The following is a 14445-nucleotide window of genomic DNA, read 5'->3' on the forward strand; positions in this document are numbered from 1 at the left end:
TTTGTTCGGAAACATGCACTTCATTTAGACTTGTCACAATTTTGGTTTCTCCTATTCTCGAGATTTCATCAAATTTAGGGTAGTTTCAGTTCTCTCCCTCTTTTTTGATATTGTGCTTATTTTGTGCCTATATCTGTTCGTATATTGAGAACAACGTGCATCTTAAGTGTAGGGAGGTTGTTTGTATATCTGTGATAAAATCCCTAAATTATTTGTTGTGTTTAAGTACTCATACCCTCCATTAAAGTGATTATTTTTTTATTTGGAATTTTTATTGATATTGTTTTGGATTAATTTGTGTATTATTATGTATTGGTTGACTTATACTTTAAAGACACGAGAGAGTCAAGCATGATAAGTTGTTTTCATAAATTATATTTTAGGTTATCTCCCTAAATTGAATTATTATCTTGAAATTTTGAAATTGCAAGTTTGACATTAAAACCATAATTTTTTGTGAGCTTTTGAACTTATAGAGCATATATTTTCTTGCTTATTTTAGTTTTAGTTATGAGTATGTCAACTTAATTTGTAATTCTAAAACTTGCTTTGATTATGTATGTCGAGACCACACCATTTATTTGATATACTGAGATGATAGAGGCACTTAAGATTTAACCCATTTAACTTATAAAAAGCTTACCTAGTGAATTAACCCTTGGTAAACCTCATTGATCCTAACACATTTTTTTTCTAACCCGTTAATGTTAACCCATAACCCATATGTATGTTGTAAAATTATATTTAACATAATATATTTAACCCGTTGATGTTTTTAAAAAACAAAATATATTTAACATAATGATATATATCAAAAAAAGTTATTTTCATGATATAATTATATAATTATTATTTTGTCTATATAAATAAATAAGTTATTAATTAAAAATTAAAATTAAAAACTTGAAACTAAAATGTTTATTAATTTAAAAAAATTAAAAATAAAAAAATAAGCTTGAAGCAACATTCATTAAAAATGTATAAATAATTATGGGAGAAGATTCAAATCTAAGGCCAAGGGTAAAAAATGCAAGCATTTAACCAACAAACCAAAGAAGTTAAGCTATCAAAAGGAAACGTATTTAATATAAAGAGCGAACAGTCTAAATCGCTAATTTTTTTTTTAAGAAAGCGGCATTTGTTACTAATTTTGCCAAACAATATCCAACAACATATGAATAATTGATTTAAAAATCTTTCAATAATTTTTAATATTTAATTTAGCACTGGGAAATTTAGGTATTGTTTGATTAACCATTAAAAATATTTTCAATGATTTAAGTTTTTACACATGTTTGATAATCCAAAATAAAAACAATCTGATAGAATTTTTTATAACAAAAGTGTGGGAAATAATAAGTAGATAAGAGCTATTTAACATTTAATATAGAATACTTTTAATTAGTTCCATTTCATTTTATTTATTTTATATTATATTATCCTATAAAAACTTTACGTTTAAAATTTGGTTTTTGTTTAGAATAAGGTGAAATATTTAAATAGGAAGATAATGTATTTTAACGCACTCAAACCCACGTCATCTTGCATAACTAACAATACTCGTACGAATCAAGCTAAAATTGAATTATATACTAAAATTTTGTTTTAAAAACCTTGATTCCACAACAACAAATGTGGCAATCATAATCGAACATGCTTGCCACATCCCATACACAAGTTATCTCCTTATTTATATAATAAGAAAAACAAACAAATTAAATAGAACAACTCTTTCGTATTTTATATTGTGAGAATTTGTACATTCCACTAACACTCCTAGTCCTTGATGGAAAATTCTCAAATGAGAGTCTGCAATGGCGCCATCATTGTTTCCCTTTTGTTATTCTCAACCACTGAGGCCAATTACCTCAACCTGGTTAACCAGTTCATGGCTCCTCAAAATGCTGCTCGTGCCGCCAATAGAATGCCACCATTGGTGTGGGATGAAAGGCTCGCACATTATGCTCAATGGTATGCTAACCAAAGGCGTGAAGATTGTGCTTTGAGGCACTCCAATGGACCTTATGGAGAAAACATATTTTGGGGTGGTGGCGATGGTTGGATACCTGCCGACGCGGTTGCTGCTTGGGTGTCCGAGAGTAAATGGTACAATTACTGGTCTAATTCCTGTGCCGGAGGGCAGGAATGTGGGCATTATACGCAGATAGTGTGGAGCAGTACCAAAAGAGTTGGGTGTGCCAGGGTGGTTTGCGATGGAGGGAAGGGTGTTTTCATGACTTGCAACTATGATCCTCCTGGGAATTTCATCGAAGAAAGACCTTATTGAATTTCATCAATGATTTGCTTTCATGAAATTTTTGTAACTGCGACTTATGTGAAATAAAAACTGGAATATTGATGAGCTTTCACATTTACAAATTTGAGCTTAGCAACCAACAATTAGATTTTTATTTTTTATTTTTTATCAGATTAGTGTGCAACAAAGAAGTTAAATTTGTGTTGGTATCAATTTTATCTATTGAAATACATATTTCGATAGTAAATCATAACAATAAATTATAGGTTCCATTTTTTTGTGTAAATTTTGATCATATTAGTTGAAATAGGATACAACGGCTGATACAGAAAAATTATATTTAATTTTATTTTTCTCATTTATTTTAGATTTGTTGGATAATAAATTGTTATATACTAAATATGGGATGATATTGTCGCTTAATGTATGGAATCACTTCGAACAAATTGTCATATATACTAATGACTCAAAAACTGTCACTAATAGATCTAGAAACTCTATACCGACATATAAATGGGCTATTCCAACAGGAAAATAACCGTTACTAAATGTAACATCAATATGGGATTTACCAACGGAAAATGTGACCATAGAATAGGCACTAAGGCCTATATACACAGTTCAAGCATATCAATTGTCGGTATAGACATCAAACATATAGTAACAGCTCTTGAGAAATTCCAATTATATCCCTAGGCATACAATAACAACGTGAATCTTTAGTAAATAGTGTTATTAATTCAGATATACTGATAATTATTCTTGTATCGGTGTAAAGTGAAATTCTAATTATATCCTCAAATGTATAGTAATAGTGTGGATCATCATTGTATGTCCAATTGTTAATATTGTAATTTAATTTAATAGTGTTAATTTTTCATCAGAAGAATTAAAATATTAATTTATTTATAGCCTTAATTCAATATACAAACATAATCAATATTAATTTATTTATAGCCTTAATTCAATGTACAACCATAATCTAAATAAAATCAAACAAAACCAAATACACGATTCAAATATAGTCCAAACGGAACTATGCCCATGGCTGTAGAAGGAGTACGCAACCACCGGTTTTAATTTTTTGGGGTTGTGTTGCCCGACACATTTCTCGGTACAACGTCACTAACACGACTGATCCCAAACTGAGTCGGTCCGCTTCTTTCAAGTCGACAAGTTGTAGCAGTCACCTTAAATGTACAAGAGTTCGAGATTTACCGAGCATTAGAACACCCCCAATTAACATCAGGTTGTATGCTCAGGCATATTGTTCTTTTTCAAGGGCACTTGATCTCTTGTGGAGATATTCGAAATTTTCTTCCAACCATTTCAACTTTATCCGACTGCCATAAAACCTGTCTGGCACATCTACTAGTAAATCGAGCTCTAAAGTTACGTTCTCGAGTGTAGTTGTACACTCACCGCATCGAAGATGGAATATGTGTGTCTTGAATTTCCATCATGACCTAAAAAGTTGAGTAACAATCAACAACATATAATCAATGCCATGATGGAATTTAAATTTTGAAAAATATATGATGAGATTTAGATTTAGATTTAGATTTAAATTTAAATTTAAATTTTTATTATTTTAAGTTTATTTATTTAATTAAAATCATGTTTAATTTTTATAAATTCCATATAAAATTGTATCTTTCAAATTAACTGACTAATGGAACTTAAATTTGGACGTAACAATCCCTACAACTAACATTGGTTTCTGGAAAAAAGAAAATGATAGTTGCATGTAAAAACCACATATTTCAAGTCCCAACGTAATGCAAACTATCAACCAAAACTTGTTTTTTCTTATTAATTTAAGTATAGCTTTTCATCTAATTTTCATAACTCACAAATCTTGGAGAAAAACAAATCCCCTCAGAGAATATCCAATGGAAGGTTACAGGAATGCTTCTAAACACATAGCAGTGTTGGCTTTCCCCTTCGGAACCCATGCTGTCCCTCTTCTCAACCTCATCCGTCAGCTGTCAGAGGCCTGCCCCAACACCATGTTTTCCTTCCTTAGCATCCAACAATCTAACAACTCAACTTTTCGCAAAAATCTTGATAAAATTAAGCCTTTTAATGTATGGGATGGATTACCTGTGGGGTATAGTTTTTGGGGAACTCCTCACGAGCCTGTCGACTATTTCCTTAAGGCGGTACCTGCAAATTTTATGAAGGCTATAGATGCCGTTGTGTTTGAAACTGGTAAACCATTTGATTGTTTGATAACAGATGCATTTTATGCATTTGGGGCTGATATCGCGGATGAGCTTAACATCCCTTGGGTGGCTCTTTGGACTGCTAGTCCCAGGGCACTCTTAGTTCATCTCGACTCCGATATTATTCGTCACCATGTAAGAATTAACGGTAAGGATTCATATATATGATATAAATTATTAAAATATTAAAATAATAAAATTATATTTTTATCATCGTAAAATTATACAATTTAATTTTAATTTAAAAAAATTTCTACTTTCATCTTAACTAGCTTAATAACTTTTGAATTTTTTTGTGGTAGGTAGAATATGGATGGTTTTTATTAGGTATAAGAGTTGTTGATTTTTATATTAAAATTACACTTTGTGACCTCCAAAAACAATTGGGTGCTGAACAAATATGAATATTCATAAAATTGCAGGTCCTAAAGACAAACCACTTGATTTTCTTCCCGATTTTTCTAGCATACGTATTGCTGACTTACCCAATGGATTAACCTCCGGAGACATTGACGCCCCCATGCCGGCATTGTTGCATAAAATGGGAGTGTCACTGTCACGCGCCACGGCAATTGCCACAAATTCATACGAAGACTTGGATAATACAGTGGTGAACATGCTGAAATTAAGATTCAGTACGTTCCTCAACGTTGGTCCCTTCAATCTGGTATCAGTTTCCAGTTCCACAGTGGATGACTCGCATGGGACCTTGGATTGGATGAGCAAGCATGAGGCAGCATCGGTGGTATACATCAGCTTTGGAAGCGTGATAACCCCACCACTCCATGAGCTACAAGCATTATGTGAAGCCCTGGAGGAATGTGAGTTTCCATATCTTTGGTCTTTGAGGGGAAATCCTGAGAAACAGCTCCCACTAGGATTCCTGGAAAGAACCAGCTCCAAAGGAAAGATAGTTCCATGGGCTCCTCAGCAGAAAATATTGGAACATCCATCAGTTGGGGTTTTTGTAAGTCATGGTGGATGGAATTCAGTCCTGGAAAGTATTAATGGATGTGTGCCTATGATCTGCAGGCCATTTTTTGGAGACCAACAATTGAACACTCGTACTGTGGAGGTTGTATGGGGATTTGGGTTCGGGTTAGAAGGTGGAACATTGACAAAAAAAGGAGCAAAGAAAGCATTGAAGTTGATATTGTGCAGCCAAGAAGGGAAGAAAATAAGAGAGAAAATTAGAGTTCAAAAAGAGCTGGCTTGCAAGGCTGTTAGACCCAATGGTAGCTCTAATGAAAATTTCAAAACACTGGTGAAACTTGTCTCTTAACACTTACCACCAAGTTAATGGTTGATTAAAATATTGTTGACCAAACATCTTGAGGTTGGTAATTGCGGTCCAAAGCTTTCCTCTACCAACATTTCCTTATTGATTTGCTGTGCTTGCCCTAACATATACCAGCACTTGTGCATATGTGGGATCAGTACCATCATCATCATCATCAAGAAACAAAGAGAAAAACAAAATCCTAAATCGGTTTTTGCATATTTGAATAGTAACAAGTAGTTGTCTATTGTAATAAAGAATAGTCAATCTTAAATTTCCATAAATAACATTAATGATTCTCTAATCTAATTATTTTCTACCAGAAATAAACAAAAATTTCAGATTTTTAAACATGTTAAAAATTAAAGAACAAACCTTCCATTCTTGATATCAAGAGAGCAAAATGATTTTCAAAAAAATATTAGTGAAGAGAGAAAAGGAGAAATTGTGGAAGGATTGAATGAGATATTGTGGTAACTATGTAATTAAATCAATCACATACATTATAGCACGTTTGGTTCATTAAATTGAAATAGGACTGTAATGGAATAGCTATTTTGTAGAAATGAAATAAGATTATAATGGAATTAAATAGGCATAACAGTAGTTTGGTTAGATTTAATATTGGAATGAGTATTGTAATAATATTCATGTGTCTGGTTGAAATGTATAAATATGTAATAGCAAAAAAAAATATTCGAATGATAAATGTCCTTTAATAAATTAAATTAAATTTTTAGTTTTGTAAAAATATTAAAAAACTAAAAGTGTTAAATGTGTTGCCTCTCTTTTTACTTTGAGAAGAACATTCAAATGGAATCTTCATTGTTTGCCAAAAAAAAACATTTTTAAATTCTATATTCTGATAGTGATTGCCACCCTAACGACGAACAACCCAAAATTCTTCACCAAAATAATCATCAAATTCTCCTCTCTTTCTTTCCCATCTTAGTTTTTCTTAAAATTCATAACAAAAATCCAGATTTACAAAAATTCTCGTGACTTTCACCGTTGTTTTTTTCGGCATCTACTGCTTGCATGCTTTCAATTTCTGATATGTGCCAACATAAAACATAATTGCCAATGTTCATTATCCCCTCTCAGGTCTCACTCTCTCTATAAATCTCTCAAAAACCTAAAAATTAGAAACTTTTTTTTCAGTTTTCGATCATCAATCACTGTGATCGTTGTTGCCATTCACCATTACCGTCGTGATGTCATCTTTTCCACGTCGTTACATCACCAAAACAGTATGTCACGTCACGACCTCAAGCTACTCAACGTCGTGACGTCACATACTGTCAGTCAATGAGAGGGAAGATACTCATTGAGACGAGGACCTTATATTTGATAAAAATGAGTCATTTGGTACATATTTCATAATTTCCAATCAAACCAACAATTATGCTCACCTAAAAACATTCCAAACTCATAATATTTCATACCAAAACAAGTCATTTAACCATTTCTAATAAACCAATTTGATATAAGCTCAACCTATTACAAAACTATCCATTTCTATACAAACAATCAAATGCGATCCAAACCAACCAACCAAATACCAATCTTAACTATGCTTCAAACATGCCGTCTCATTTTCATTACAAGGACATAAGCATATAAGCTCATATACTCATTCAACTTACCACATCATCTATATGTAATTCATAGTATATCTACATGACATGTTCAAGTTTAAAATCATGTACTAAACCACATCAAGCATAGCTAATCCATACACCTAATATTAAATACCAAACCTTTCATACACTCCACACTTGCCACAACATCATACATACCATATGAATTACAAAGTGACCATTTCATTAACACCTTAACCCTATATACATGGTGCAATCTTGACTCAAAATGATTAAAAAAAAAAGCTACTGATTCAGTGATGGGATAGTGTGAGCTTCAAGATGAGCTAGCATGACGAGTTCCGCAAGGTGACAAATTACAAGGGAAAGTGAAAACAAACTAGATAAACATATAAGATGCTTAATAAGTTCATAGGCATTAAACAAAATTTACCTCATCTTTTATTTAAATACAATAAACAATCTTAACTTGACATAGTTTGACTAAACATGATAAAGCAAAGCATCAATAAGGTGATACTAAAATGTAATCAAACCACGTACATGGCAACTGAATCACTTACCATACCAATTCATGTCATTTTGTATAACTGATTCCAAACTCATTCATTCAAGGGATAATGTAATCACATACATATTCATGACATTTTTCCGATACATTATTCAAGTTCAATTCAATTTTTTTTCAAGTGAACATCAACATCATTAATTCTTATTTCAAATATCTCATTTCGTATAAACTATTTCGCCCAATGAACCTTAGAAAACGAACTTGGGCACACAAGTAATTACATCACACCAAAGGAATTCTTTTAAATTAACTAACTAATGGAACTTAAATTTGGACGAAACAATCCCTACAACTGACTTTGGTTTCTGGAAAAATGAAAATGATAGTTGCATGTAAAAACCACATATTTCAAGTCCCAACAGTAATGCAAACTATCAAGCAAAACTTGTTTTTTCTTATTAGTTTAAATATAGTTTTTCATCTAATTTTCATAACTCACAAATCTTGGAGAACAAGAAATCCCCTCAGAGAATATCCAATGGAAAGCTACAGGAATGCTTCTAAACAAATAGCAGTGTTGGCTTTCCCCTTCGGCACCCATGCCGTCCCTCTTCTCAACTTCGTCCTCCAGCTATCAGACGCTTGCCCCCACACCATGTCTTCCTTCCTTAGCACCCAACAATCAAACAACTCAACTTTTCCCAAAACTCTTGATAAAATTAAGTCTTTTAATGTATGGGATGGATTACCTGAGGGGTATACTTTTAGGGGGAACCCTCACAAGCCTGTCGACTATTTCCTTAAGGCGGTACCTGGAAATTTTATAAAGGCTATAGATGTTGTTGTGCTTGAAACTGGTAAACCAATTGATTGTTTGATAACAGATGCGTTTTATGCGTTTGGGGCTGATATCGCGGATGAGCTGAACATCCCTTGGGTGGCACTTTGGACTGCTAGTCCCAGGGCACTCTTCGTTCATGTCGACTCCGATATCATTCGCCACCATGTAAGAATTAATGGTAAGGATACATACATATAATATAGACTATTAAAATAGTAAAATTATATTTTTATTATAGTAAAATTAAATAATTTAATTTTGACCCAAAAAAATTTTCAAACTTCACCCTAATTAACTTAATAACTTTTGAATCCACTTTTGTGATAGGTAGGATATGGATGGTTTTTATTAGGTAGCTAGGTTTTAACATACTAGCTCATAAACTTAACAATTTCATGCTTGAAAGAGAAGAAACTTTATTATTGTTACAACAACAATAAGACTTTTGGTAGGCTATCAATTAATTAAATTGACTGTGAAGCATATTAATTGCAAGCAATAGGATTTTTGAAGAATTTACAGAAAGCTAATATATTTAAAAAAAAAACCTCCCTTAAACTATATAATATTATTTTTGTAGTTAAATAAACTCAAATCTATTTTTTTTTTCTTATAAAAGTTCTTGATTTTAATATTAAAATAAATATATTTTAAATTTCAAGCTCTTATCTTAATTTCTTATTGATGCAATAGAAATTATATACATTTTAACATCAACATTTAATTTTAGAAAGTAATCAAAATTTTTAAAAGAGTAATTAAGTGTTATATATATAAGCACTTTCAAGAATTTTTAAAATATTTTTTATTTAATAAAATTTTTTCAAAAAATTCACATCAACGTAAAATGTAATTTAGTTTAAATTTTTTAAATATTTTTACTTCTGTGTTAAAATCAAGGACTTTTATGAGTAAAAAATCAACCACTTTTGTAAGTAAAAATTATAGGTTAGGGGTTATTTAAGTACAAAAATAGTAAAATAATATAATGGCTTGTTTTAACAAGGAAGAATAGTTTAAGAATTTTTTTCAGTATGATAGAAAGATTTTAAATTAACTAATAAAAATTTAAATAGTTTCCAGGGTTGATACTCCTAAATAGAGATTTTCAGCTTTAATCTCTTTATAATTTATAAATTTTAAATTAATATACAATAAAAATATACTTTAATCCCTCCATAAAAAATTGGGTGCTGAACAAATATGAATATTCATAAAATTGCAGGTCCTAAAGGCAAACCACTTGATTTTCTTCCCGATTTTTCTAGCATACGTGTTGCTGACTTACCCAATGGATTAACCTCCGGAGACATTGACGCCCCCATGCCGGCATTGTTGTATAAAATGGGAGTGTCACTGTCACGCGCTATGGCAACTGCCACAAATTCATACGAAGACTTGGATAATACAGTGGTGAACATGCTGAAATTAAGCTTCAGTACGTTCCTCAACGTTGGTCCCTTCAATCTGGTATCAGTTTCCAGTTCCACAGTGGATGACTCGCATGGGACCTTGGATTGGATGAGCAAGCATGAGGCAGCATCGGTGGTATACATCAGCTTTGGAAGCGTGATAACCCCACCACCCCATGAGCTACATGCATTATGTGAAGCCCTGGAAGAATGTGAGTTTCCATATCTTTGGTCTTTTAGGGGAAATCCTGAAAAACAGCTCCCACTAGGATTCCTGGAAAGAACCAGCTCCGAAGGAAAGATAGTTCCATGGGCTCCTCAGCAGAAAATATTGGAACATCCATCAGCTTGTCAAAGTCATTTTTAAATCGAGTTTTGAAAAATGGGAATCGACTTTAAGAAAAACGAAAACGGGAGTCGCCACCAATCTTTTTAGGTGTGATTGGATCACCTTATAAAATGTTTTGTTTTAAAACATTAATTTTGGTCTACGAAAGTCAAGAAAACGGATTCGGGAGTCGGTTACGTACGAGGAAGGGTTAGCACCCTCGTAACGCTCAAAAATTGGTACCTAATTGATTATCAAGTGTTTTTAATGTCAGAAATTTGAAAGTTTTAAGATGCAAACCTCTTTTAATTAGAATGTCTCAATTTTGAAAATTAAGGCTCACTTATTTCAAACGAGTCAAAACATCACATCCAGTAAGTTAAGACGCAATATTTTAAAACCTTCGAAACTAAGCTCGTCTTTCGAAAATTTCTATCTTGAAACAACAAAACGCCATATCCAGTAAGTTAAAACACTATGTTTTGAAATCTCGAAATAATTGTTTAAGTTTTGAAAACTCAAAATCACTTAGAAGGGTGCTTGACTATTCGAATTCAACGAGAAAAGTCGCAACCCAGTAAGTTAGGGCACTACCTTTCTCGAAGTTTCCAAACATCAAGCATTGCCTTTTAATTTTTTTTTTAAAAAAAAACCTTGGAATATTATTTTTAAATGACGTTTTAGGATGACATATTAATGCATCATGAAGCATAGATGTACAAAATATTCTAACATTTCCATACAAACATAAATAATATCATTAAGACAAAACTAAATAACATGAACATACGTTTAATGAAAAAAATCATACTAGGGTAAATATAAGATAATAAACAAATAAAAACATGAGTAAACTAAAAGAAAAACATAATACATGCAAAAATTATACAATAATATATATCAAAAAATAGCACATAAAAGAAATAATTAAACATAGCATATAAAAAAATGGAACTATGCACAAATAAGATAAATGACATACACAAAAAAAATGAATAAATAGAACATTTACAAATTATAAAAATATAATACAATAGTTCAAAATACATGAAATGATAATATAATATATATATGCATAGAAAATATATATTTGAAAATAAACTATATAAAAAGGTTAAATATTATAATATATAAAATACATAATCAAATGTATAAAAGATAGGAATAAATATACATATTTGAAAAATGAAGAAATTAAAATAAGAAAAAGGTTAAAAAACTAAGATAGACGAATAATAAAATAAGAACAAACCACAGAGAGTAAGAACGCAAGAGGGAGAGAAATTTGAGTGAATGCTTTCAAGAATTCTTATTGCTTCCCAAAACTCAAGTGATTTACAATGAAGGGAGAGGCCTCTATTTATAGTTGAGCCTCCCCAAATCCAACGGTACAGATCAATTACATCAACGGTTAAGATTAAAGGATATCTACAAATTAAATCTCCAAGATTACAAGATCATATCTTCAAGATTGCATATCATATCTAAGATTGCATATCATATCGAAGATTGTATCATATCTAATATTGCATATCATATCTAAGATTGCATATCCTTAAAGATTATATTTCCATATGAGTCAAGCTCATAGATGGACCTTCAATCTTTTCAAGTAATGGGCCATTTCGATTGGGCCAAATTATATGTTTGTAATTTTGTACTGGACTTGGACTTTATTTTTTTTTTGAACTTATTTCTGGGCCCGGGCAAAATTGAGTGTCTACAGAACTCAGTCCTAGAAAGTATTAATGGAGGTGTACTATGATCTGCAGGCCATTTTTTGGAGACCAACAATTGAACACTCGTACTGTGGAGGTTGTATGGGGATTTGGGTTGGGGTTAGAAGGTGGAACATTGACAAAAGGAGCAAAGAAAGCACTGAAATTGATATTGTGCAGCCAAGAAAGGAAGAAAATGAGAGAGAAAATTAGAGTTCAAAAAGAGCTGGCTTGCAAGGCTGTTAAACCCAATGGCAGCTCTAATGAAAATTTCAAAACACTGGTGAAAGTTATCTCTAACACTTACCACCAAGTTAGTGGATGATTAAAATATTGTTGACCAAACATCTTGAGGTTAGTCAAGGCTTTCCTCTACCAACATTTCCTTTGATTTGCTGTGCTTGCCCTAAGATATACCAGCATTGTCCCTGGAAAGGATTCTATGAAACAGGGGCGTCACGTTACTTGTATTTTTTTTCAATAGTTTTATGCTACATTAGTATTTTCATCCCGAATTTCAGTATTTTCATCCTGAAAAAAAAATCAAATCTAAATTAAAATCCTGAAATTCAGGATAAAGTTACTGATGTGGGATAAAACTATTGGAAATTAATAATATCTCTGTTTCATACAATCCTTTCTTGCATGGTGCATACGTGGGATCAGTACCATCATCATCATGAAACAAAAAGAAAAACAGAAGCCTAAATCGGTTTTTGCATATTTGAATAGTAACAAGTAGTTGTATATTTTAATAAAGAATACTCAATTTAAATTTCAATAAATAACATTAGTGATTCTCTAATATAATTATTATCTACCAGAAATAAACAAAAATTTCAGATTGTTGAACAACATATTAAAAAATATATAATCTTATAGGTTTTGTATTAAATTTCTGCTTTTTTACATTTTTTATTATCGTAAAAATATTTAATTTAATTTTAGTAATCTCCTACATTCCATTCTTGATATCAAGAGAGCAAAACAATCTTCTTAGAGCTTGATGGAAAATATCAAAGAAATAAAAGGGGAAGGGGAAAACGAGTTTTTAGTGAAGAAAGGAAAGGAAAAACTGTGGGGGATTGAATGAGATATTGCCAATTTGGGGGTCTTTGATAGTAACTATATAATGAAATCAATCATTTACACGTTTGGTTCACTGAATTAGAATAAGGTTGTAATGAAATAGTCATTTTGTAGGAATAGAATAAGACTGTAATGAAATTGAATAGGCATATCAGTGGTTTAGTTGAATATAATGGAATGAGTATTGTAATAGTATTCGTGTGTTTGGTTGAGATGGATAGTTTTGTAAGAGCATAAAAAAAAACTCAAATGAAGAATATGTCCTTAATAAATTAAATTATGTTTTTATTTTTATAAAAATATTAAAAAGCCAAAAACGTTAAATGTGTTGCCTTTCTCTTTACTTTGAGAATAACATTCGAACGGAATCTTCATTGCTTGCCAAAAAAAAACATTTTTAAATTCCAGATTTCAGTAACGATTGCCACCCTGACGGCGAACAACCTAGAATCATGCCATTCTTCACCAAAATAATCATCCAATTCTCATCTTTTTCTTTCCAATTTTAATTTTTCTTAAAATTCATCATAAAAGTCCAAATCTACAAAAATTTCTCGTGACTTCCACCACTGTTTTTGTTGGCATCTACTGCTTGCATGCTTTTAATTTCTGATATGTGCCAACATAAAATTTAATTGCCAATGTTCCCTCCCCCCTCTCTCGTCTCATTCTCTCTATAAATCTCTCAAAACTCAGAAATTAGAAAAAAAAATTTCAGTTTCCAGTCATCAATCACCATGACTGTTGTTGCCATTCATTATTCATCATGAATGTCGTGACGTCATCTTTTCCACATCGTTACATCACCAAAATAGTATGTCATGTCATGATGTTAAACTACTAAACGTCGCGACGTCACATACTGTCAACCAATGTTGCGATGAGAGAAGATGCTTATTGGAACGAGGACCCTGTATTTGATAAAAATGAGTCATTTGGTACCTATTTCATAATTTGCAATCAAACCAACCATTATGCTCACCTAAAAACATTCCAAACTCATAACATTTCATACCAGAACAAGTTATTTAACCATTTCTAATCAAAACCAATTCGATATAAGCTCAACTTATTACAAAACTATCCATTTCTATACAAACAATCAAATGTGATCCCCAACCAATCAAAATACCAATCTTAACTATGCTTCAAACATGCCATCTTATTTTCATTACAAGGACATA

The 14445-nt window shown here is 31.6% G+C and overlaps 2 protein-coding genes and 1 pseudogene across 2 annotated transcripts; all 3 read left to right on the forward strand.

Moving 5' to 3' along the window:
- Positions 1 to 1852: 1852 nt before the first annotated feature.
- LOC107903032 (pathogenesis-related protein PR-1) lies at positions 1853 to 2287 on the forward strand. The gene has a single exon (XM_016829099.1). It carries the CDS (start codon positions 1889 to 1891, stop codon positions 2285 to 2287), a length of 399 nt encoding a protein of 132 aa, XP_016684588.1. The 5' UTR covers positions 1853 to 1888.
- A 1748-nt stretch (positions 2288 to 4035) lies between these two features.
- Positions 4036 to 6065, forward strand: LOC107902485 (flavonoid 3-O-glucosyltransferase). Its single transcript, XM_041114604.1, has 2 exons — positions 4036 to 4630; positions 4905 to 6065. Exons 1-2 carry the CDS (start codon positions 4036 to 4038, stop codon positions 5762 to 5764), a joined length of 1455 nt encoding a protein of 484 aa, XP_040970538.1. The 3' UTR covers positions 5765 to 6065.
- Positions 6066 to 8279: 2214 nt separating this feature from the next.
- LOC107902484 (flavonoid 3-O-glucosyltransferase-like) lies at positions 8280 to 12490 on the forward strand (annotated as a pseudogene).
- The last annotated feature ends 1955 nt before the right edge of the window (positions 12491 to 14445 follow it).

This window comes from Gossypium hirsutum, chromosome A05 (genome assembly GCF_007990345.1).
Source record: "Gossypium hirsutum isolate 1008001.06 chromosome A05, Gossypium_hirsutum_v2.1, whole genome shotgun sequence".
Taxonomy (NCBI): Eukaryota; Viridiplantae; Streptophyta; class Magnoliopsida; order Malvales; family Malvaceae; genus Gossypium; species Gossypium hirsutum.

Excerpts from the sequence above, each read along its gene's own strand:
- LOC107903032 (XM_016829099.1), top strand. The coding sequence starts at position 1,889 with ATGGCTCCTCAAAATGCTGCTCGTGCCGCCAATAGAATGCCACCATTG.
- LOC107902485 (XM_041114604.1), top strand. The coding sequence starts at position 4,036 with ATGCAAACTATCAACCAAAACTTGTTTTTTCTTATTAATTTAAGTATA. Across the intron at positions 4,631-4,904 it reads TCACCATGTAAGAATTAACG|GTCCTAAAGACAAACCACTT; the intron begins GTAAGGATTCAT and ends ATAAAATTGCAG.